Genomic DNA, 23,554 nt, shown 5'->3' with positions numbered 1-23,554 from the left:
GTGAGCCGAGATTGCCCCACTGCACTCCAGCCTGGGCAACAGAGCGAGACTCCATCTCAAAAAAAAATAAATGAAATGAAATAAAATAAAATGACCTATTTGTACTTTTCAGTTAATAAAATCAAAAATTATTTTCTACTTCTCATTGTAGTATCTAATGATAGAAATCTTAAATCAAAGTTTCTCAAACTTTGGTGTGAATAAAACTCACTTGAGAAATATGTTAATTCTCAGGCCACAGCACAGGGCCCAGGAGAATTTGCATTTTTAACAAACACTTCGATTATTCTAATTGGTCACAGGCCTACACTTTGAAATACACTGCCTTAAAGTTAGCAGAAAACACTGACATACATTAATAAAAACTGAGGCTTAACACATATTATACTTTTCATGTAGTCTTCTTCCTCTGACAACTGTTATTACTTGCCCTCAAATGACCTATCAATTATGACATCATTAAGTCTGACAAGCAAGACAGAAAAAGTCTGACAGGACAGTAAAATATTTGAGATTAATTTTGGAGAACTATTACAAGGATTTCTTAAGTCTTTCCCACTCAGGTAGAAACTTCCAAACTACAGCAATTATAAATGAGTAAATGGAGCAATTTCTAATTTCCTCAGAAGCCCAAAATACTGTTAAGATAGGCTGAAAAATGAGCTGGCAAAATATGGGGTTAAGAAGAAATGCTTAATAAATCAGGAACACAGAAGCTGGGAAAACAAATTTAAAATAGTAATTCTAGAACGAACACCAATAGTTTTGGCCCACAAAGTATTTTTTAAGAATCTGTACATATCCTTAATATTAAAGAGAATAGAGAACACAGGGTGAAAACTGCACAGTAGTGGAAAAGGTAATTGGAACCACTTAAGTCTGACACTATTGCTTAATTTCAGATAAACAAACTAAAAAAAGGGAAACATTTAATGTGATTTTATGAATAAACTGAATTTATCTTTGAAATAGAAGACTATTTCAGCTTGTATTGCTATTATAAAATTCTTCTACGTAATTTTAAAATTAATTATTTTCCTTTCACCCTGTTGACCAGGATAATTTTTAAATTTTATAATTGGACAGGTATCATTTTCTAATAATCTGGGAAACTAACCACTACTAGGAATGAAAGCCTAATTCTAGAACTATAAACATTAATATGTTCTTTCTTTAAGGGTTAGATTAGGCATTAAAAGGAATCATATATTTAAAGGAATAAGAAATAAGTTAGATAAATAAAAAAAGCTTTTACCAGATAAAAATGGGTTTTTTAAAAGTCCATAAATGCCGAATAGCAGCAGAACGAAGAGAATCAGACGGGTTCGCCTTAGGGAATCTAGGAGAGAAAGAAAAAACTTTACATGAAATCACATTAATGAAATATGACAGCTCAATGAAATGCAAATATTAGGTTATTGTTAATAATTATATTTCATCACATCCAATTTTGGAATCTGGCATTCTTTCTCACAACTGCTATGATTTCCTGTAAGTACCCTATTATCAAAAACTTAAGGCCAAGGATGGTGGCTCATGCCTGTAATCCCAGCATTTTAAGAGGTCAAGGCAGGAGGATCACTTGATCCCTGGAGTTCAAGACCAGCCTGGACAACATGGCAAGATTCCATCTCTACAAAAATTAGCTGGGCGTGGTGACACACGCCTGTGATCCTAGCTACTCAGGAGGCTGAGGTGAGAGGATCACTTGAGCCCAGAAAGTTAAGGATGCAATGAGCCATGATTGCACCACTGCACTCTGGCTTGGGCAATGAAGCAAGACCGTGTCTCAAAAACAAACACAAACAAAAAACAAAGAAACAAAAACCTTTATGAAACCATTCACACTTCCTGTTCTCCAATTTGTTTTCTCTCTTGAGAAAGGGAAACCATCAGCAGTATCTCCATTTCTACATAGATTAAGTTACAAATATAGTGGAATTTAGTCAATAGATAGATGGTCTTAGAAAAGTTACTTAAAACTTAAATGTAGGACTATGACTTCCTTTCAGTTACTCTTCTCAAACATGGATGGTGTCAATTCAACTTACCATTGGTTTTTTGTGTGAGTGCTTGAGCTTTCAGAAAACCTTCCGCAAAACCAGTTTTAAATGCATCTTGGTGAGCTTCAGGTATGTTTTTGGTTTTCATAAGTTTGTCCAAACTCTCAACATCTGATCCTCTGTCCCGCAAAAGAAACCCCTGAATACACAAACAACACATCAGTACTGGTTAACGATGCAGTGATACTTCCCAACAATATTGTGACCACTCAAAAAAATTCACTAAAATTCTGTAATTTTTACTGCCAATGTGAAGAAACAGATTAAGACTCAGCAATGAATTAATCAATAACTAGGAAACTAACACTAGATCCTATTCCTGCAGCAATCAATTAATAATATAAAGAAAGTGGCATTATTCTCTGCACGAACACCATACTGAAAACAGGTCACATATTATCTTAGGGTTTCATTGGCTTAATGTTCATATCCCTTTATCTTTGCTAGAGGAAAAAATCTCATTAATTTACTAAACGTCTACTAAGCTCCGTTCATATACTTGGCCTTATATAAGTTCTGAAGATGTAAAGATAAAATAAACCACTGATCTTAAAGTTTTCAGTCTACTGGAAAAAGACATGTAAATAGCTAAGTTTCTTAAATCATTTTGATATTATGTTAGAAGTATTATGTATGGTGGTAAATCAATGCTACCTCAGAAATATAGAAATGGCCTTATAGAGAATAGGACATCTAAAACACAGGGAATAAACACCACGAACAATATGACGGAGGCATGACACAATAGCCTTCAGTGCTCAAGAACTATAAGCAATCTTATATAAGACTTCAATGCCAAGAGAGGAGCAGGGAACCAGAGGGGCATATTGAATGGTGAGAAGAGAAACATGGCAGGTAGAGACCAAAGGATGCAATTCCCAGTGTATCAGGTAGAGGTAAGCAATAAAACAGACATATAACTAGATCATCATTTTAGAAAGATTGATGAGTGGCAGTCTGGAGGCTGGACTGAACGCAGCAAGACTAGAGGCAAGGAGACTAAACAAGTATTCATTAGAGTAATTTAGGCAACAAATAGTTATAGCCTATCTACGGCAGTTGAACGGATGTAAGAAATATTTAGGAGGTTGGATCAACAGGACTTTAGTGGTTAATGGATGTGAGAGGTGAGGCAACATGGACAAACGTAGGTTGATAGCCAGGTTTTTAGCTTGGGTGGATGCTGCTCATTAATACAGAGAACACCTCAACAGGTGTAGGTTTGTGGGAAAAAAATCTAGTAAGTGGAGACGCAAGTCTGGTGCCCAGAAGAGTTAGAGGTATAATGATTACACAGGTTACTAATCCCTTATTATTAGTGGAAAGAAGGAAGAATATCTATCAGCCAACAAAAGAATCAGATATTGAAGCTCCTCACTCTAACAACTTGAAAATATTTGCTTTTTGGATCATAAAAAGGTCTAATTACCTTCACGAATGATGGCGCTATATTCTGTGTTTCAGCTAATCTCTCGGAGGTAGACTGGAGACGTCGTGTCCTTGATTTCAAAGTTTTAAAACCCCGAGACTGTATGAAAACTAAATAAAACAATACCATTCACTGTCAACTGTAAATTGTTACAGGAAAAGAAAAATGCCTAAGATTCTAAAGTCTGACACCCTACCTGTATATCCTAGTCTATCTAATTTGCCTGACGCTTCAGTATGTTTTCCTTTGTTTCCTTCTTTTTTGTAGAGACAGGGTCTCCTTTTATTGCCCAGGCTGGCCTTGAACTCCTGGGCTCAAGCAATCCTCTTGCCTCAACCTCCCAAAGTGCTGGGATTACGTCTGAGAGCTTAATCTACCATGCCCAGCCTATGGTTTTTTCTATCGTCTTTTTTTCAAAAGGAACTTTATTTATTTATTTATTTATTTGAGACGGAGTTTCGCTCTTGTTGCCTAGGCTGGAGTGCAAGGCATTGCTGCTCACTGCAACCTCTGCCTCCTGGGTTCAAGCAACTATCCTGCCTCAGCCTCCTGACCTCAGGTGATCCACCTGCCTTGGCCTCCCAAAGTGCTGGGATTACAGGCATGAGCCACCACGCCTGGCCTATTTTTTATGTTGATAGGGGATAAAAGTAAATAGAGAAGTCAGAGGGTTATACAATATAATTTAAAAAACTGAGTATCAACTCTGATAAACTGTGATTTAAAAAAAAACAAACCCAACCAAGTAATTAAAATAGATTGAATCTACACAACTGATTTTTACATGTTTTTGGTAATTATGTGTTTTTGAAAAAAAGGTTAAGTGTATCAAATTAGTGTCTTCTAATTTCTCAAGCCCCAATCCCACTTCCCAGAAGTATAACCTGTTAACAATTCTGACTACCCTTGTATGCATGCACATACATGCTCTTTCTATAAAAACTACTCTAGAAATAGTACCTAATTTTTTGCAATTTTCATTTTTCATGCATATTTTTCAGAACAGAACAGTGCATTCAGTTTAATGGCTGTTTATACTTTTCCAATTTATCAGAGTGCAATTCATTCAACCATTTCCCTGAACATTATTTGTTTTCTGGTTTTTATTGCTGGAAACAATACTGTGGTGAACATTCTTGTACATGTATGTCAGCAGATGTAGACTGAATTCCTAAAAGAAACACTGTTAAGGTTTAAATTTTGTTTGACACTAAGAGACTACTTTCTTAAAAAGGCTGTTATCAATTTATGTGCCCACCAATGCTTATGAGTTTCCTTTTCTTCATATCCTTGCCAACACTAAATAACACGAATCTTTCAAATTTGTACAAGTCTGACGGGCAAAAATAACAGTACCTTGTTTTACTTTGCATTTCCCAGATTACAAGTGTGGGAAAATTTTGAAAAGCTTCCTCTGTATTTTTATTGACTATTTTTATTTTTATTTCTTTAGTAAATTGACCATGCATGTCCTTTGCACGTTTTTCCATTTTTATTTAGAGAATATGGATGTTACAGATAGTAATCTTTAGTTATATACATTGTAAACATTTATTTTAATGTGTCTTTGTCTTTCGATCTTATACAGTAATTTATTAGGTCAGTGTAGCCATACCTTTGTTGTGTTTTCTGCATTTTAATTTGATTAGAGTTTCACTGCCAAACTAAGATTTTAAAGGTAGTCTACTTACCTCTAATATTTTCAGTTTTATATTTTTGTTTTCAGCCCTTTAACATATTTGGAACTTTTTTTTGGTATGATGTAAAAAAAGAACTTGATTTTTCCAAAACAGCCACTTAGGCTGATAACATTTGATAATCCATCATTTGCTTATTAATTTAAAATTCTTAATTTTGTTGCACTGATGTATGCCAGCACTAGGTTAAATTTTTTCATTTTAGTTATTTGTAATACTACACTGCTGATTTCCATGGCTAAATATCTGTTATTTTCATATACTTAAGTAGGGTAAAATCCCCTTCATTAGTATTATTTTAACACGTTCTCAGTTATTCCAAATTAAGTTTAAAATCAACTTCTCAATTTCCCAAGTGGGTCATTAGAGTTTTGATTGGGGTTGTATTGACTTTATAAATTTGGGCGTAAATTGATACTGTTATAATACCTAGTTCTTCCAAATAGGATTATAGCCTTCTCTTATTTTATTTCACTCAGTTCATCTTTCATTTCCTTCAGTAAAGCTTCATACACACACGTGTGTACGTGTGTATATATGTATGTTGTATATTTCTTGTCAGGATGAAACATTTACTGGGTTTTAAAGAAATTGTAAATAAAACTGCTGCTAGAATATAAGAAAGCTACTGATTTTTATGCATTTATCTGGTATGGACAATGCAGTGAACTCTTCAACAGCCTTTTGGATGATTTTCTTGAATTTTCTGGTAAACAATCGTTATCACCTGCAAATTATAATTTTACTCCTTCTTTTGACTTATATATGGCTCATTTAGTTTTCTTTTAAATCATATTGTTCAGAATCTCCAAATTAATGCTGAAAAAAACCAGGATACTCCATGTTTCTCAAATTAACAGGAACACAATAGACGTTTAATAAATTTTAAAAGTTTCCTTCCATTTCTAACTTTCTAAGAGTTTTCAGGAAGCACAACAATTAAAATATATCATGTCTTTTTATTATACATTGAAATAATGATATTTTTCTTTTCTAATCAATATGATAAATTGATTTACTAATAATCTTAAATCACTTTTGTATTCCTTAATCATGATATAATATTTTTAGCACATTTCTAGATTTGCTTTCTTCAGATTTTATTTAGGATTTCTGTTGTTAAGTGAAACACATCTGTTTTGTTCCTCTGTCATGCTTGTGTATGTATATCTATACAGACAGACAGACAGACATATATACATATATATATTTTTTAGATAGGATCTTGCTGTCACTCAAGCTGAAGTATGGCGGCATAATCATAGCTCACTGTAACCTTGAACTTTGGGCTCAAACAAAGCTCTCACCTCAGCCTCCCAAGTATCCAGAACTACAGGGGCATGATACCACGACGGACTAATTTTTGTTGCTGTTGTTGAGATGTTGTCCAGGCTTGTTTTGAACTCCTGACCTCAAGCGATCATCCCAAAATGTTGGAATTACAGGTGTGATCCACAGTGCCTGGCCTTATGCTAATACTAACAAGTTTTACTAACAGCAATCTCATGGAATAAATAGGGAAGTCTACTCTTTTTCTTTTTAATAAGGTTTTAAAGTAACAAGAAACTCAAGATTCTAGAAGAATACAGCCATAAAAACTATCTGAACCTAGTGCCTCTGGGGCAAGGGAACAATATTTTTAAAATACTGTCTTTTAAACTTCATGGTTATTATCCTATCTCTTCTTGGGTTAACTTTGTTAATTTATTGCTTAGATAATTGTCCATTTCAACATATTTTTATTTATGACATATAGTTACACATACTACCTTGCAATTTTAAAACCTTCACATATCTATGGCAATTCCCACTCATACTTCTAATACTGTTTGTATTTTCCTGTTGTTTCTTAATCAGAATTGTTAAGTTGTTCCGGTTTGTTTTTTTATACTAAATTTGTTTTTGGTTTAATTAAAACTATTTCCACCTATTATTTTAAAATGTTTGCTTTGTGTGTATTAATTTCTTCTATTATTTTTCAGAAATTCAATTTATTTTCCATCTTTATACCTCGATTTTTTTTTTTTTTGAGATAAAGTCTTGCTCTGTTGCCCAGGATGGAGGCGCCATCTTGGCTTACTGCAACTTCCATCTCCCAGGTTCAAGCGATTATCCTGCCTCAGCCTCCTGAGTAGCTAGGACTAGAGGCATTTGCCACCACGCCCAGCTAATTTTTGTATATCTTGGTAGAGATGGGGTTTTGCCACGTTGGCCAGGCTGGTCTCAAACTCCTGACCTCAAGTGATCTGCCCGCCTCAGCCTCCCAAACTGTTGGAATTACAGGTGTGAGCCACTGTGTCCAGCCCATCTTGATTTCTTTTCTTCTTCTTTTTTTTTTTTTTGAGATGGAGTTTCACTCTTGTTGCCCAGGCTGGAGTGCAATGGCGCAATCTCGGCTCACCGCAACCTCCACCTCTGGGGTTCGAGCAATTTTCCTACCTCAGCCTCCTGAGTAGCTGAGATTACAGGCATGCGCCTGGCTAATTTTGCATTTCTTTTTTAGTAGAGAACGGGGTTTCACCATGTTGGCCATGCTGGTCTTGAATTCCCGACCTCAGGTGATCTGCCTGCCTCAGCCTCCCAAAGTGCTGGGATTATAGGCATAAGCCACTGCACCCAACCTGATTTCTCAGTAAATTATGTAACACCCTCAACATCATTTTGTCCTCACCAAAAGAGTCTGATATACAGATTTTCACTGTGGTTCATTACTGAGTGTCTGTAATCTCAGTTTTGATTTCCATTCAGTCGTGAGACATTTAGAAAAGGGTTTTAAAAATTTCAAGTATTTAGGTTTTTTTTTTTTTTTTTGAGACGGAGTCTTGCTCTGTTGCCAGGCTGGAGTGCAGTGGCGTGGTCTCGGCTCACTGCAACCTCCATCTCCTGGGTTCAAGTGATTCTCCTGCCTCAGCCTCCCAAGTAGCTGGGATCACAGGCACACACCACCATGCCTGGCTCATTTTTGTATTTTTAGCAGAGATGGGGTTTCACTATGTTGGCCAGGCTGGTCTTGAACTTCTGACCTCGTGATCCACCCTCCTTGGCCTCCCAAAGTGCTGGGATTACAGGCGTGAGCCACTGTGCCCGGCCGTATTTAGGTATTTTTTTAAGCTGTCTTTTCTGTTACTGGATTTTTAGCTTTATTTTCTGACATTGAGAGAATCTGACCTCAGAGTTACAACATTAGGAAAATTTATTAAGATAGTTTTCATGCCCTAGGTAACACATGCTCAGTTTTTATAAATCTTCCAACAATAGCTAAAAACGTATCAGCTGTCTTCTTCTGTCTTCTGCATTAACTATTTCTTTAGAGGGTTATTGGTCTCTTTGCTGAACTTGGTGCCTCTCTTTTATGCTTTAAGTTTTCCTCAAATATGTGGATTCTTGGTAATCCATTTGTATTTATAAATAAGAATACAGTGATCAGGGCCTGGCGCCGTGGCTCACGCTGTGATCCCAACACTTTGGGAGGCCAAGGCAGGCGGATCACCTAAGGTCAGGAGTTCCGAGACCAGCCCGGCCAACATGGCAAAACCCTGTCTCTACTAAAAATACAAAAATTAGCTGGGCCTGGTGGTGGGAACCTGTAATCCCAGCTCCTCAGGAGGCTGAGGCAAGAGAATTGCTTGAACCCAGGAAGTGCCATTGCACTCCGGCCTGGGTCACAAGAGGAAAACTCCATCTCAAAAACAAAACAAAACAAACACAGTCATCAGTATTGACTACAAACGGGTATCCCTCAACACTAGCAAAAGTAAATATATTCAGAATATAAAACATGGACTATGCTGAATGAGCAGAATACCTTTAGTGAATGTGTAATTCAAAACCAAAGTAATCTGGCATGCTATCTTATTTCTTTCCTTGGCATCAATGCTCAAACCAGGAGTCTCCACAGACAGACGTCCCTCAACACACACACACACACACACACACACACACACACACACACACACAAACACACACACACAGACATCTTATTAGAAAAGTGTTTTTTGCTAATTTATCTAAAGGTTAAAGGCCATATCTGTACTGTGATTGGCCCATTTCTGGCAATCTTCAACTGTTTATTCCATCCCATCCCAGAGCCCAATTTTACTGGATCTGGGAGTGGGGTTTTTCCTGAGTTCTACTACTGGAAGCAGAAGTACTTACCTCTTTCATGACACCATTAGTCCCATGAAGGTAGAAAACATGTCTTTTTCATTTACAGTGATCACTATCACCTGACATCTATCACTAGTGCCTTGTATTCAAAAATTATATGAATAAATGCAAATTTGATTTTACTGTCAATTTGATGTCACCTATTTTACAACTTACTGAAAGTCCTCAAATTTCTGGTCCATTAACGAAACCTTTCTGTTGTTGCTCTTTTTTTTCTCATATATATACATATAAAATTAATTTCAATGGGCTTTTGAAAGTGAGGATGAGTAAGCAAATGTGCTTAGTCATTTATCTTGAAACAAGTGTAGATAAGTTCCCTGGAGTTTGATTTATTGTGGCACTATCACGCTCAAAATTTAGCTCCTATATATTTTCCAGATTAAAAATTATACAGAAATACCCAAACTCATCAATTCCAAATACTCTTTAGGTCCTGTGAATTGCAAATCAATGTTTAGAATCATTAATGCCATTAAGAAAGACAAATCAGACTATAGTAAATAAATATATATTTTTTCCAAAATTTATGGTTGTTGCTTCATACCTGGCCAGTACTGAAGATCTGAACAAATGCTTTGAAGAGCTCTTGAATGATGTTGATATAAGCAAGAGGAACGTAACGTACTAAATACATCTAAGTTACCTGGAGGGAAATTGCAAAAAGTAAATTTTCTAATTTCCAAACCAAAAAACAAAAATCCTATGAAATATAAATAATTCTATCAAATATTAGGGAAATCACAATATGAGTTTCAACTTTTATTTATCCATGATATGACTGCTTTTATGAAAATATCTAAAGCATTGCTAATTTAACCACCTTACACCTCACAGTTCTTCCATTTACTAGCTATCACTTGTTGGTTACATTATCTTTATTTATTTATTTTTTTTGAGACGGAGTCTCACTCTGTTGCCCAGGTTGGAGCGCAGTGGCACGATCTCGGCTCACCGCAAGCTCCGCCTCCCGGGTTCACGACATTCTCCTGCCTCGGCCTCCCGAGTAGCTAGCTGGGACTACAGGCGCCTGCCACCATGCCCGGCTAATTTTTTGTATTTTTAGTAGTGATGGGGTTTCACTGTGTTAGCCAGGATGTGGTCTCGACCTCCTGACCTCGTGATCCGCCTGCCTCGGCCTCCCAAAGTGCTGGGATTACAGGCGTGACCCCCACCGCGCCTGGCCTATATTATCTATTTTATCTGGCATACAAATGTAGCTGCTAATGAAACTAAATTCAAATTAACAGTGATAAAGGATGGCCCAGTGGTGGCTCATGCCTGTAATTCCAGCACTTTGGGAGGTGGAGGTGGGTGGATCACCTGAGGTCGGGAGTTTGAGAGCAGCCTGAGCAACGTGGAGAAACCCCATCTCTACTAAAAATACAAAATTAGCCAGGTGTGGTGGCACATGCCTATAATCTCAGCTACTCGGGAGGCTGAGGCAGGAGAATCACTTGAATCCGGGAGGCAGAGGTTGTGGTGAGCTGAGATCGTGCCACTCCCGCCTGGGCAACAAGAGTGAAACTCCGTCTCAAAAACAAAACCAAACCAGTGATAAAAGATGTACTGTGTTTAAGGCCAAGCGCGGTGCCTCACGCCTGTAATCCCAGCGCTTTGAGAGGCTGAGGCGGGCAGATCATGAGGTCAGGAGATACAGACCATCCTGCCTAACACGGTGAAACCTTGTCTCTACTAAAAATACAAAAATTAGCCAGGCGTGGTGGCGGATGCCTGTAGTCCCAGCTGCTTGGGAGGCTTAGGCAGGAGAATGGCGTGAACCAGGGAGGCAGAGCTTACAGTGAGCTGAGATTGCCCCACTGCACTCCAGCCTGGGCAACAGAGCGAAACTCGTCTCTTTAAAAAAAAACAAAAAACAAAAAACGAAAAACGATGTACTGTGTTTAGGCTAAATTTACTTTTAGTTAAGAACATAAAGAGATAAAGAACTGCTGTTTCTTAGAGACAATTTCAAAAGCTCTAATGGTATAAAAAAACACTGTAAATCATAGCTACTATTATCTTTCCCTCATAAAGCTTCCCTAGTCATTGGGTAAAAAGAAAGGTCAAGCCATGAATACTTCACTGATCCTTCCTAACTGCTTCTCTTGACTATTGTGTCTCATCCTATTTTACATCCAAGATCCTAGGGAAAAGGTCATCAGCAACAACAGCAGAAATAAACAGTGGTTATCATCTATTTGTGTGTCTCAGTTAGAATTTAGGGACTTTTCAAGGTCCCTTAGCATTCCAGTCAAAAAATTCCTTCCTAATACCTCTGCCTGCCTAAACCTAGCAAGCAGCTGGTGGTATGAGGAACGATCTTAAGAGTAAATGTAAATATGCAGACTAGAAGAGCAGTAGGAATAATCATAATAACATAATAACAAAAAGAATTTTATTCTATTGAACGCTTAGTATGGGCCAAATATTTTATAAGAAGGCAAATTTAGGCAGAGGCAAACTTTCAGTCTAAGCCCCCAAGCTCAAAACCATTTCATTTTTTCCTCACACTTAGGGTTTTTTATGTCCTTACACTGAAATAAAGGCAAAGGAAGAGTAAAGAATTAATTAATGAATTAAGTTTATGCAAAGGACAGCTTCAAATTAAACCTTCATTATAAACTATTCAAACCTGCTATTTTGTTCCTGGACTTTTATGGCCTGTTTAAGTGCCATCCAAAGAAAAACTCATAAAGTTGACATCCCTTTTCAGACTAGTATGAACCCACTTATTATACTACCATACTGTTACGAGATTCAAATAAAAAAAATATGTAGACATTCCACAAAAGGGATAATAACTGTTTTTTTAATCAATGTATTCTCAAAGATTAAGTATGTTTCCTGGAATTAAATGTGTGTCACCTAAAATTAAAACAAACACCACCCCCCATTCTGCTAAATGCAATGTGGTATGCTGGATCAGATCCTGGAAAAGAAAAAGGACACTTGCAGAGAACTAGTGATTTGGTGAAAACAAATTTTGTTGAAATTCAAATAGTCTGTAGTTTAGTTAAAAATACTGTACCAATGTTAGGCCGGGTACGGTGGCTCATGCCTATAATCCCAGCACTTTGGGAGGCTGAGGCGGGTGCATCACAAGGTCAGGAGATCAAGATCATCCTGGCTAACACGGTGAAACTCCGTCTCTACTAAAAATACAAAAAATTAGCCGGGCGTGGTGGCAGGTGCCTGTAGTCCCAGCTACTCGGGAGGCTGAGGCAGGAGAATGGCGTGAACCCAGGAGGCGGAGCTTGCAGTGAGCCGAGACTGCGCCAATGCACTCCAGCCTGGCTGACAGAAGGAGACTCCGTCTCAAAAAAAAAAAAAAAAATTGTACCAATGTTGATTTCCTAGTTTCAACAAATGTAACATGGTTATGTAAGATGTCAAAATTAGTGGAAGCAAAATTCTGTACTATCTTTGCAACTTTCCTGTAAATCTAGTATTATTCCAATTTGAAAAATTGCAAACAAAACAAAACAAAACAAAACAAAACAAAAACCACCTTAGGAAGGAACCCAGCCCACAGTAAATGCTATTCTAAAAGCTAATAAATGGTATCTATAATTATTAATAGTGCTAAAATATTTAATTGGAACAAAAAAATACATTAACATACCATATTTATTTTCAAAGAAGGATTGTGCAGAGACATGGGATGTATGCCAATGGGAAGAAATGTTTTTGCCTTTACAAAATCCAGGAAGTAGATTTTCTACCAGCTGATCAATCTGTCCAATTTTTAATTCAGATAATCCAAGGTCCCTTAAGTTAAGTGAAGGCTGTAAAAGATTGGGTCAACCAGGTATGCATTAATATTATCAAGATATTTAACCTAAGGAGTACATATTATCAGTTAAAACAATTAGATTTTAAAAGTCTAACAAATATATTTCCTTTTTTAATATTTAAAAATAAATTGATGCAAATATTTTTACAGTTCGTTTTACTAAGATCAGTCATATGACATTTGACATAGGTTAAAAAATTATATTCCTAATGGTCTCCTTAAATAAAGAGATGACATTTCAGCATGAATGAGAAAAACATTTTTTTTTTTTTTAAATCAAACCCAAACCACTACTGTCCTAAGCATTATGGTTCACAGAATCAAGTGAAATGTATGCTATTTTTTCCTTCTCTCCATACAAGGGTACTCTGATCAAGAGCTAGTCTATCAACTATTGATCAAGCACTTATAATGACAAGAGTGTAAGAGTAACTACCTGCAGGGTTACAAAGTATGTTACATAAGGTCCAGGGGATTTTCCCCAACAGTGTAGAACTGATTGGAGGATAATAGTAAGGTTCTTGAATTGGGGAAATTCCATTCAAATGATAATCCTCACCAGTCCATGGAGCTTTTAAGCCCCTAAGCGGCCATAAACAAAAGCCCACTTGACAAAGGAATGGTATGCTTGGTTACCATAGGACATCTCACTCCTCTGGCCTCATTGCTTAGATCCTTCCTTGAACTCAGTGGTTCTAAAGTTACCCATATCTTCTAATAAGGAAGAAAATTAAAGTCAAAACTGTGTGAAAATCAGGCAAAAAAAGTCTAAAAATCACAATTATGTGTAACATATACCCACTTTTAAACAACAGGATAGGGATTATTTTTTTGTCCACATGAGCGGAAAGAGAGGCACTTAAAGGCAAGTAACAATTACATGTTACTCAAACCCAAAACAGTTAAGGTGGGAGGATCGTTTGAGGCCAGGAGTTTGAGACCAGCCTGGGCAACATGGTAAGACATCATCTTGATGAAAAATTAAAAAATTAGCTGGGCATGGTGGTATGCGCCCGCAGCACCAGCTACTCAGGAGAAATGTTTGACCCCAGGAGCTGGAGGTTGCGGTGAGCTATGATAGTGTCACTGCACTTCAGCCTGGGCTACAAAGGGGAGACCCTGTCTCTAAAAATAAAGTTTTTTTTAAAAGAGGCATGGACACGGATTATATAGCTCTAGACTGATGTCTGGGAATATGGTACTTTTTTAATTAGCTATAACTCATATTCTTAGAATTCATTTTCTTAACACTAACATAACTATAAAATACACCTTATTTCCTAACAGTAAGGATCAAAGGCAGAGATCATGTCTTACTCATCTACATATCCTAGCATACATGACAGCACATAGTAAAAGACAGTTAAAGGCACGATGAAATAAAATACTTAAAGGTACTTTTTAAGCTATTAAAAATGATGAAGGCAGCTTAGGGATGGGGGCAAACAAAAAGCCATCCAAGGGTCTGAAATATCTCAAAAAATTCAAGGAAAGAAAAAATTAAAGAGATAGGTTATGGCCAAACTGTAAAGAGCCATGTTTGAATTTAATTCTCTAAGTAATATGATTAGTTCCATCTTATGGAAGAAAATGGAGAACTAAGGAAGATAGACTGGCCTAGCATGGTGGTCAAGCCTGTAATCCCAACACTTTGAGAGGCTGAGGTGGGAGGACTGCTTCAGGCCAGGAGTTCGAGATCAGCCTGGTCAAGAAAGCAAGACCCTGTCTTTACAAAAAATTTAAAAATGATAAAACAAAGAAACTAGACTGGATGAGAGAGAAGGCTGATGGAACAAGTGAAAGATGGCAAGAACCTGAACTAAGACATGACTAAGAATGATGGACAAAACGAATCATAGACAACAGGCATTTGGAGAAACCCGCAGTGTACAGGGATTGAGAGGGAGAAGGGTTCTGGTTCTGGTGCCAGTTATCAGTCGTGTCCAAGCTCTTCTTCATCCTTTTTGCTGGCTCCATGAACATGGATCTCTATCCTTCGAATATTTTTCCTTTGCCAATTGAAACAATGTTAAGCTTCGTCAGGAAGTCACTGAACATACACTGTAGGAAGAGAGGTTTTGATTCCTGGTTGTGGTATGCTCTTTCAGCAGGTTCCTGTCTGTAACACCCATGGTTTCTATAGCATCTGGCTCCTGTCAATTGTGTAGTTTCACCAAACCCTGGCTCCTGGAGTGCACAATGGCCAGCAGGACCTAGCAGCTTCCCCTGGCGCCACTCCTGTAACAGCTTCTCTAGTAGGACACATCCCCAGGAACAGCTTTTCCCAGTATCCTAGTGGGCAGACTTCCCAGATTTCCAGCACATTACCCTGGCATGACATCGCAGCAACTTTTCTACCATTCAGTGAGCCAAGGCCATGCCTTCGCCAACAATGTCAGGATCTCAGCCCTGGGGGTGGAGAACTCTTCCTGACTCTATCTCAGCCCTAGAAGTATGAGCTGCTCCCTAAATCTGCTGGTCCTTTTTTATTTTTTTAAGAGTTTTCTTTACTTCTTAAATTCCTACCTATTCCACTTCCCTGTAAAAACAGGGTTTTTTTTTTTCTAGATTAAACCAAAAACTGAGATTACATTTTTATATTTATTTATTTATTTTTGAGACAGAGTCTTGTTGTCACCCAGGCTGGAGTGCAGTGGTGCGATCTCGGCTCACAGCGACCTCTGCCTCCTGGGCTCAAGCGATTCTCCTGTCTCAGCCTCCCGAGTAGCTAGGACTACAGGCGCATGCCACCACACTCGGCTAATTTTTGTATTTCTAGTAGAGGTGGGATTTCACCATATTGGTCAGGCTAGTCTTGAACTCCTGACCTCAGGTGATCCTTAAACAACACAGATTAGAGCTGCACAATCCACAGATACATGGACTTTCTCCGGTCTCTGCCACCAGAGACAGCAAGACCAACCCCTCCTCTTCCTCCTCAGCCCATTCAACTTGAAGATAATGAAGATCTTTATGATGGTCCACTTCTACTTCATGAATGGTAAATATATTTTCTCTTCGTTATGATTTTCTTAATAACATTTTTTTCTCCATCTTACTTTATTGTAAAAATACAGTACACAATACATAAAATATATGAAATAATATGTTAATGGACCCTTTATTTTATCGGCAAGGCTTCCCGGTCAATAGTAGGGTATTGGTAGTTAAGTTTCTCAGGAGTCAAAAATTATACTCAAATTTTTGACTACAGGGGAGGGACAATATCCTTAATTCTTCATTTGTTTAGGGGTCAACTGTATATCAAAAAGGCTTTCTCACACAACCAGGATAAAGACTTACCTCACTGCTGGGAGCCTCATGCTCAGGAACTACATCTCGATGCTGGTTTTGAGAAACTGACACTCCACTGAGAGAAACAGAAGTGTTTTTTGGTGTATGGAAGGCATTGATGAGATGACTCAGAGGAACTGTAACCTAGAAAAAGATAAAAGTTAAAAATTAAGTAGTTTTTTTTTTTTTTTTTTAAATAAACAGAACAATCTCCTTTTTCTTGTCAGGATTTGTTAAGAGTTAAAGGTACATTATATATCAACCCTGTATACTAAAAACTGTAAGTACTCAGATTTACTGCTGGTGAGACGAAAATTGGTATATGCTTTCAGGATATTATTCTCAATATGTAAATCAAAAGTACCAAAAATACATACATTTCTTGTTTGTAGCAATCCACCTTCTAGGAATTTATTCTAAGGAAATAATCTGACAAGTACTTGCACGTGCACAGAGAATAACTCTCATCGAAACATTTTAAAAATAGTAGAAAGCTGGAAACATCCAGCATTAGGGGAGTGGCAAAATAAATGATACCACCGGTCGGGTGCAGTGGCTCACACCTGTAATCCCAGCACTTTGGGAAGCCGAGGCGGGCAGATCACTTGATGTCAGGAGTTCAAGACCACCCTGACCAACACAGTGAAACCCCATCTCTACCAAAAAATACAACAATTAGACAGGTGTGATGGTGTGCACCTGTAGTCTCAGCTACTTGGGAGGCTGTGGTAGGAGAATTGCTTGATCTCAGGAGGCGGAGGTTGCAGTGATCTGTGATCATGCCACTGCACTCTAGCCAGGGCAACAGGGTGAGACCTGTCTCCAAAAAAAAAAAAAAAAAAAAAACTACCACAGAATGAAATACATCCAACATTAAAAAAAAATAGTAAGTAGGCCGGGAACGGTGGCTCACGCCTGTAATCCCAGCACTTTGGGAGGCCAAGGCAGGTAGATACCTGATGTCAGGAGTTCGAGACCAGCCTGGCCAACGTGGTGAAATCCCATCTCCACTAAAAATACAAAAAAATTGGCCAGGAAAGGTGTTAGGCGCCTGTAATCCCAGATACTTGGGAGGCAGAGGCAGGAGAATCACTTGAACCTGGGAGGCGGAGGTTGCAGTGAGCCAAGAGCATGCCATTGCATTCCAGCCTGGGTGACAAGAGCAAAACTCCATCTCAAAATAAATAAATTAAAAAAAAATGAAAACAAAAGAACACTTGAGCCCAGGAGGTTGAAGCTGCAGTAAGCTATCATGCCACCACACTCCAGCCTGAGTGACACAGCAAGACCCTGTCTCAAGAAAAAAAAAATTTACTTAATAAATATTTGTTGAGTAAATGAATAAATTAAATGGGTTCTTATTATATACCAGGTTTAGTACTATAGGCTTTACTTATATCATCCCATTTAATCCTCAAACAGCTGTAATAATGAGTAACAATTATACTTCTTGTTACGGTTCTGTCAGAGACTTTTGAACCAGAGTGACTCTATCTGGAGTAGGGGCAAAATGAGGGTAAATGAGGCTGAGACCTACTGGGCTGCATTCCCAGGAGGTTAGGCATTCTAAGTCACAGGATGAGATAGGGTGTGGGCACAAGATACAGGTCATGAAGACTGTAATGATAAAACAGGTTGTAGTAAGGAAGCCAGCCAAATCCCACCAAAACCAAGATGGAGAGGAGAGTAACCTCTGCTAGTCCTCACTGCTCATTATGTGCTAATTATAATGCATCAGCATGCTAAAAGACACTCCCACCAGACCATGACAGTTTAAAAATGCCGTGGCAACGTCAAGAAGTTACCCTATGTGGTCTAAAAAGGGGAGGAACCTTAGGGGTCCCCCTTTCCCTGAAAACTTATGAATAATCACACATTGTTTAGCATAAAATCAAGAAATAACTAACTGTAGGTATCCTTCGTGGAGAAGCCCAAGCAGCTCCTCTGCCTATGGAGTACCCCATTCTTTCCTCCTTTACCTTCTTAATAAACTTGCTTTCACTTTATAGACTCTCTCGCCTTTTTTTTTTTTGAGATGGAATCTCGCTTTGTCGCCCAGGCTGGAGTGCAGTGGTGCAATCTCGGCTCACTGCAACCACCGCCTCCTGGGTTCAAGTGATTCTCCTGCCTCAGCCTCCCGAGTAGCTGGGACTACAGGCGCTGGCCACCACGCCCAGCTATTTTTTTGTATTTTTAGTAGAGACGGAGTTTCACCATGTTAGCCAGGATCTTGATTTCCTGACCTCGTGATCTGCTCGCCTCTGCCTCCCAAAGTGCTGGGATTACATGCGTGAGCCCCCGCGCCCGGCGACTCTCTCGAATTCTTGTGCGAGATCCAAGAACCGTCTCTTGGGGTCTGGATCAGGGCCCACTTCCAGTAAAAATTCCAGTGTTTATCTCCTTCAAAACTGAAGTTTGAGTTGAGAAGAATGGCAAACTAAGTTGCCACTGTAATCCTGTTAAGAGGTGGAACCTTTAAGAGGCATTTAGTTCAGGAGGGCTCTGCCCTCATCAATGGACTAACGCCATTATTGCGGGGTACAGTATTTTGGGGTACAGGCCATTTAATAGATGAAGACAACAAAGATTTAGAATCTGACTCAAAATTCCAGACTTCTCATCCCATGGATATTGATACACAAATAAATTCGTAACATACTAAGGAATAAAGCTGACTGTAAAACTACCTTAAGTATGCATACCCGTGGCTGGGCGCGGTGGCTCACGCCTGTAATCCCAGCACTTTGGAAGGCCGAGACGGGCGGATCACGAGGTCAGGAGATGGAGACCATCCTGGCTAACATGGTGAAACCCCACCTCTACTAAAAATACAAAAAATTAGCCAGGTGTGGTGGCGGGCGCCTGTCGTCCCAGCTACTTGGGAGGCCGAGGCAGGAGAATGGCCTGAACCCGGAAGGCGGAGCTTGCAGTGAGCGGAGATCGCGCCACTGCACTCCAGCCTGGGCGACAGAGCGAGACTCCATCTTAAAAAAAAAATAAAAAGGAGGCATACCCTTGTTTGTCTATAGAAAAAAATGTGTGAAAGAATTTATTCCAAGATACGTATCCCTGAGTAATGAGATTATGGGTGATCTTATTTATATTTTCAGCATTTTTAGCAAAAAAACATGGACTTGTTTTAAAGCTAGTCAAGTGAAGCAATGTATCATTTTTAGAGTCAGAAAGAAACAGTAAGTTCCTTACAGACTGGGGGCAGTAAAAAGAAAAAAAAATAAACAGTAACTTCTTTTGAAACTTTAAAAATAATCAAATCATTTCAAGATACACATTTTCTACCTCTTTGAAAAGATTTATTTGAATTAGTTATATCTCTTTTCTTTCGCAAAAGGATTTAGGATTGAGCTCTTCTCAATGAAAAAGTTCGTTTTCTGTGTCTTCCTTTTTACCATTTAATTTCAAGCGTATTCAACCAATTAAGCAACCAGGAATTCCAAATGTGTTACCATCTTTCAAAGCAAGAAATGCCTGAGAGTCCTCACTATATTTGAGCCCCGTTAAGACTGCCTAGGGTACATAAAAATCCCTTTATCATCTCTACCAACATCACATACTACTAACTGTCCATTCAGTTGATGGTAAATTCTCCTAAAATCAGGCCTCTTGATGTGAACTAAGGCAAAAAGAGTTGAGTTTCAAAAACTTTAATACCATATTCAATAGGCCATGTCAGACTTCTTTTTCAAACAATTACTAGGACTTCTCCAGACACTGCCATCTTGGTAAATAGCACCTTCAATGCATTCATCTGATCAAACCCAGAAACACCTCTCCCCATCATCTCTCTTATCTGATCTCTCATGCAATTCCACTTTCTTCAAAATATATCTCATTCCCTTCTTTCCATAACCACTGCCAACTGCTTTAATTGGGGGGAGGGGGCCGTATTTTTAACTGATAACATCTTCCACTCTTGCCCTCTCCTATTCTCCATATAGCAAAAGCCAGTCATCTCTTAAAAATGAAAATCTAATCATGTTTTAAAACTTTCAATGGTTCCCAATACACTTAAAATGAAATCAGCCATAATATATCCTTTACTCCCTGTATGATCTGCCTCAAGTCTTTTCTCCAACCTCTTCTGTCACTACCCCCTTTAATTACTATGCTCTAGCCACACTAGCCTTATTTTTGTTCCTCCAACCTGCTAAACTCTTTCCTAATTCAGGACCTCCAGGTATTTTTCTGTATGCCTGTGATACCTGTTCACTCTTCACCTTGCTAAGTCCTACTCATATTTACTTCATATCAATATTAAGAGAAGATTCCACAATTGCTTTGCTCACCTGGTACATAACTGATGCCCAATAACAAGTAGCTGCTTCAGTTTGTTAGCCAGTACTAGCACAAAAAATTAAAAATTCTTAAAATGAGGGGTAGTAAAAGTTACACAAAGGAATACAATCATATGCTTAAACCAAGAACGTGAACCTAAGTGTCGATTTTCTTAAAAATTATGTTTTAAAAAAACTCAATGTTTTAAAAACTATTTATTTGCAAAACTGTAGGAACTCTCAAAAAAATCTATTAAAATGTTACCATCAAAAAAAGAGACTGGAATGAAGCAAGAATAAAACATTGTCACAAGTGATTGCCCAAGAGCGTAATGAAAACCCTTGAAATCATTTTTCTCTTCACTACCTTTTGTTTTACAAAACGATGAGGATGAGGCTGAATCAAAATTTTAACTGCAAACAGTTTACGACTCGGAAATACACCTATTTCTCTGGTCAGAAAGAGAAAAAAAAAACTTGCATGGCTGGCCATCCGAATTATTATACCACGTTTGGGTTAAATTTAAATTCCATTTAAAAGGAAATAATGAGCAGGGGATAGGGGCTGTGAACGCTAAAGCCACTGGAAAGTCGGAGGAAAAGGGAACATTACCTGCTCCCTTTAATGTATGGTAGAGACATTTCTCCACCCCAGAACGCCGGACACTGAACAATGCCAGACGGATTCTCTAGCAGAAATCCCACGCAATCAGTTCGGTAAGCCAGGGTCTCTCTCCATCACGCTCACATCCCGCCTCTGCCCTCAACAGCTTCATCGTCAGCCCTGAAGTCTCGGGCCCACTCTCAGCGCCGTCCCCTGATCCACTCCTCAATCCTGGGACTCGAATTGAGTACATCACTTCTTTTCTAGAGTCCCTTCTGAGAAATCGCTTCCACGAGCGCAATTTGCAAACAGCCACGGGCAGAGCGGCAGGAAAAAAAAATGGGCTGAATGCCGGACTTACCTGGGGTTGCACCGTGCTCGACAAGGAAAACATCTCCTGCGGGCCCTCAGCGACCTCACCCGCCTGCCGAAACTGTGCCCCTCTGTCCACGGCCCGGCGGGGAGGCGCCGAGCCCTTCTTTTTTCCTTTTTCTCCGACCCGTTGCCCCTCACTCTTCCCAGAAACGGAAAATGGCCTCCCCTTCCTACAGCTACTGCAACGACAGACAATCCGCCCCGGAAAGCGAGGCGCTAACTCAACAGTACTTCCGGGGCAAGTGAGCGCCCACAAGGCCAAGTGCCTGCGCGTTCTTTCCCGCGGAAGTAGTTGACATTTACAAGGAACAGCGTCCCGAAAGGTCTTTAGCTGTTTTTTAAGGGGGAACAGCCTTTACCCTCTTTGGACTTTTTCTTTGTGTTTTTTTTTTGTTTTTTGGAGATGGAGTTTCGTTCTTTCGCCCAGGCTGGAGTGCAGTGGCGCGATCTCGGCTCACTGCAACCTCTGCCCCCCGGGTTCAAGCGATTCTCCTGCCTCAGTCTCCCGAGTAGCTGGGATTACAGGTGCCCGCCACCACGCCTGGCTGATTTCCTCTTAAGACTTTCTACAGCTTTCTTATGAAATCTTCTGACTGGGCCTTGAGCGATAAGGTCTTTTGCTACAATTTAGTGCTCTGTTCCTTACACTAAATCGAAAACTCTCCCTGTTGGTCCTGATCTGTTTCAGTCAGGCAAATTACATCCTGCGAAAACGTCAGATGACAGGGGAGGCCACTCGCTTCCTGCTCATCCAGTTTCGACGCTTTCTGTGCTTTCATTAGCTTCCAGACCTCAGCCCTGGCCTTCGCTTTACTGTACAGTCAGAACTGGTTTCTACGCCTCGCGAGGGTGGGAGGTCGTGTATGGGAGGAGGACCGCTTCCCACCAGCCTCGTTGGGAAGCCAGGAGAAATCTCTTCAAATCCTGCGATTCAGAATCAAGTCCTAGTCGTCCTTTTTCTGGTCGGCCCAGAACTGTTTGTGTCTCCTCCCTCATGAGGAATGATGTCAGTCGGGCCGCGGTCGCCGCCCACGAAGAGTGTAAGGCTTCGAAGTGGGGGCTTTCCCGACGCCCCCTTCCTCCGCGTCTGCGTAGGGGAGGTGACGAGGGCGGGGCGCGGCGGCGCGGTGACGTCACGGCCGGGCGCGGCGTGGGCGGAGCCTCACTTTGAACCCAGTTGGCGGGAGTGGCTGCTCGCCGAGGGGCCGTGGCCGCGGGACTGCCGTAGGCTGTCCAGCGATGGATCCCACCGCGGGAAGCAAGAAGGAGGCTGGAGGAGGCGCGGCGACCGAGGAGGGCGTGAATAGGATCCCAGTGCCAAAACCGCCCTCCATTGAGGAATTCAGCATAGTGAAGCCCATTAGCCGGGGCGCCTTCGGGAAAGTGTATCTGGGGCAGAAAGGCGGCAAATTGTATGCAGTAAAGGTAGGAGGTCAAGGAGTAGCAAGGAAGGGGTTAGGCCCTTCGGCCCTCCTTCCTGCCCCACCGGCTTGGGCAGACCCCGGGGCTGCTGGAGCGAGGAGTCTGGGTGGCCTGCCTTGCTGAAGCCTCCAGAGCCCTGCGAGCTGACTTCTTTTTGGGGCGACATCAGCGGTCGGGTCGGGTGTCTCGCCTCTGTTCCACCCTTCCCTCCATATCTCGGATGCCCAGTGAGAACAGCAAAGTTTGACTGTCTTCTCCCTGCCCAGCGTTAGCAAATGAAACTGAGGCCAAAGGCAAAGGGACTTGACCGAGGTGATTACATCGGCCTTAGTACAACAGGCACTTAAGGCCAAAGCCGTGATTCGTGGTCTCACCCTGGCTTGAGTTAGGTTTCTGGTTTTTTTTTTTTTTTTTT

At 39.9% G+C, this 23,554-nt stretch overlaps 2 protein-coding genes across 2 annotated transcripts in view; one reads left to right on the top strand and one right to left on the bottom strand.

Moving 5' to 3' along the window:
- YME1L1 (YME1 like 1 ATPase) overlaps positions 1-21,989 on the bottom strand; it is a 43,645-nt gene extending 21,656 nt beyond the window's left edge. Inside the window, exons 1-7 of the mRNA XM_032144699.2 lie at positions 21,704-21,989; positions 16,456-16,590; positions 12,982-13,144; positions 9,904-10,002; positions 3,493-3,602; positions 2,052-2,202; positions 1,256-1,339 (exon numbers count right to left, since the gene is read on the bottom strand). Of these exons, the coding sequence (XP_032000590.1) occupies positions 1,256-1,339; positions 2,052-2,202; positions 3,493-3,602; positions 9,904-10,002; positions 12,982-13,144; positions 16,456-16,590; positions 21,704-21,736 (775 nt within the window). The 5' untranslated portion in view covers positions 21,737-21,989. The remainder of the gene's footprint in view (positions 1-1,255; positions 1,340-2,051; positions 2,203-3,492; positions 3,603-9,903; positions 10,003-12,981; positions 13,145-16,455; positions 16,591-21,703) is intronic.
- An 806-nt stretch (positions 21,990-22,795) lies between these two features.
- Positions 22,796-23,554, top strand: part of MASTL (microtubule associated serine/threonine kinase like) — a 20,837-nt gene continuing 20,078 nt past the window's right edge. Inside the window, 1 exon segment of the mRNA XM_032144678.2 lies at positions 22,796-23,142. Coding sequence (XP_032000569.2) covers positions 22,957-23,142 — 186 coding nt within the window. The 5' untranslated portion in view covers positions 22,796-22,956.

This window comes from Hylobates moloch, unplaced genomic scaffold (assembly GCF_009828535.3).
Source record: "Hylobates moloch isolate HMO894 unplaced genomic scaffold, HMol_V3 SCAFFOLD_3, whole genome shotgun sequence".
Taxonomy (NCBI): domain Eukaryota; kingdom Metazoa; phylum Chordata; class Mammalia; order Primates; family Hylobatidae; genus Hylobates; species Hylobates moloch.
The sequence above is the reverse complement of the archived record's forward strand: the minus strand, read 5'-3'. Positions and strand labels throughout refer to the sequence as shown.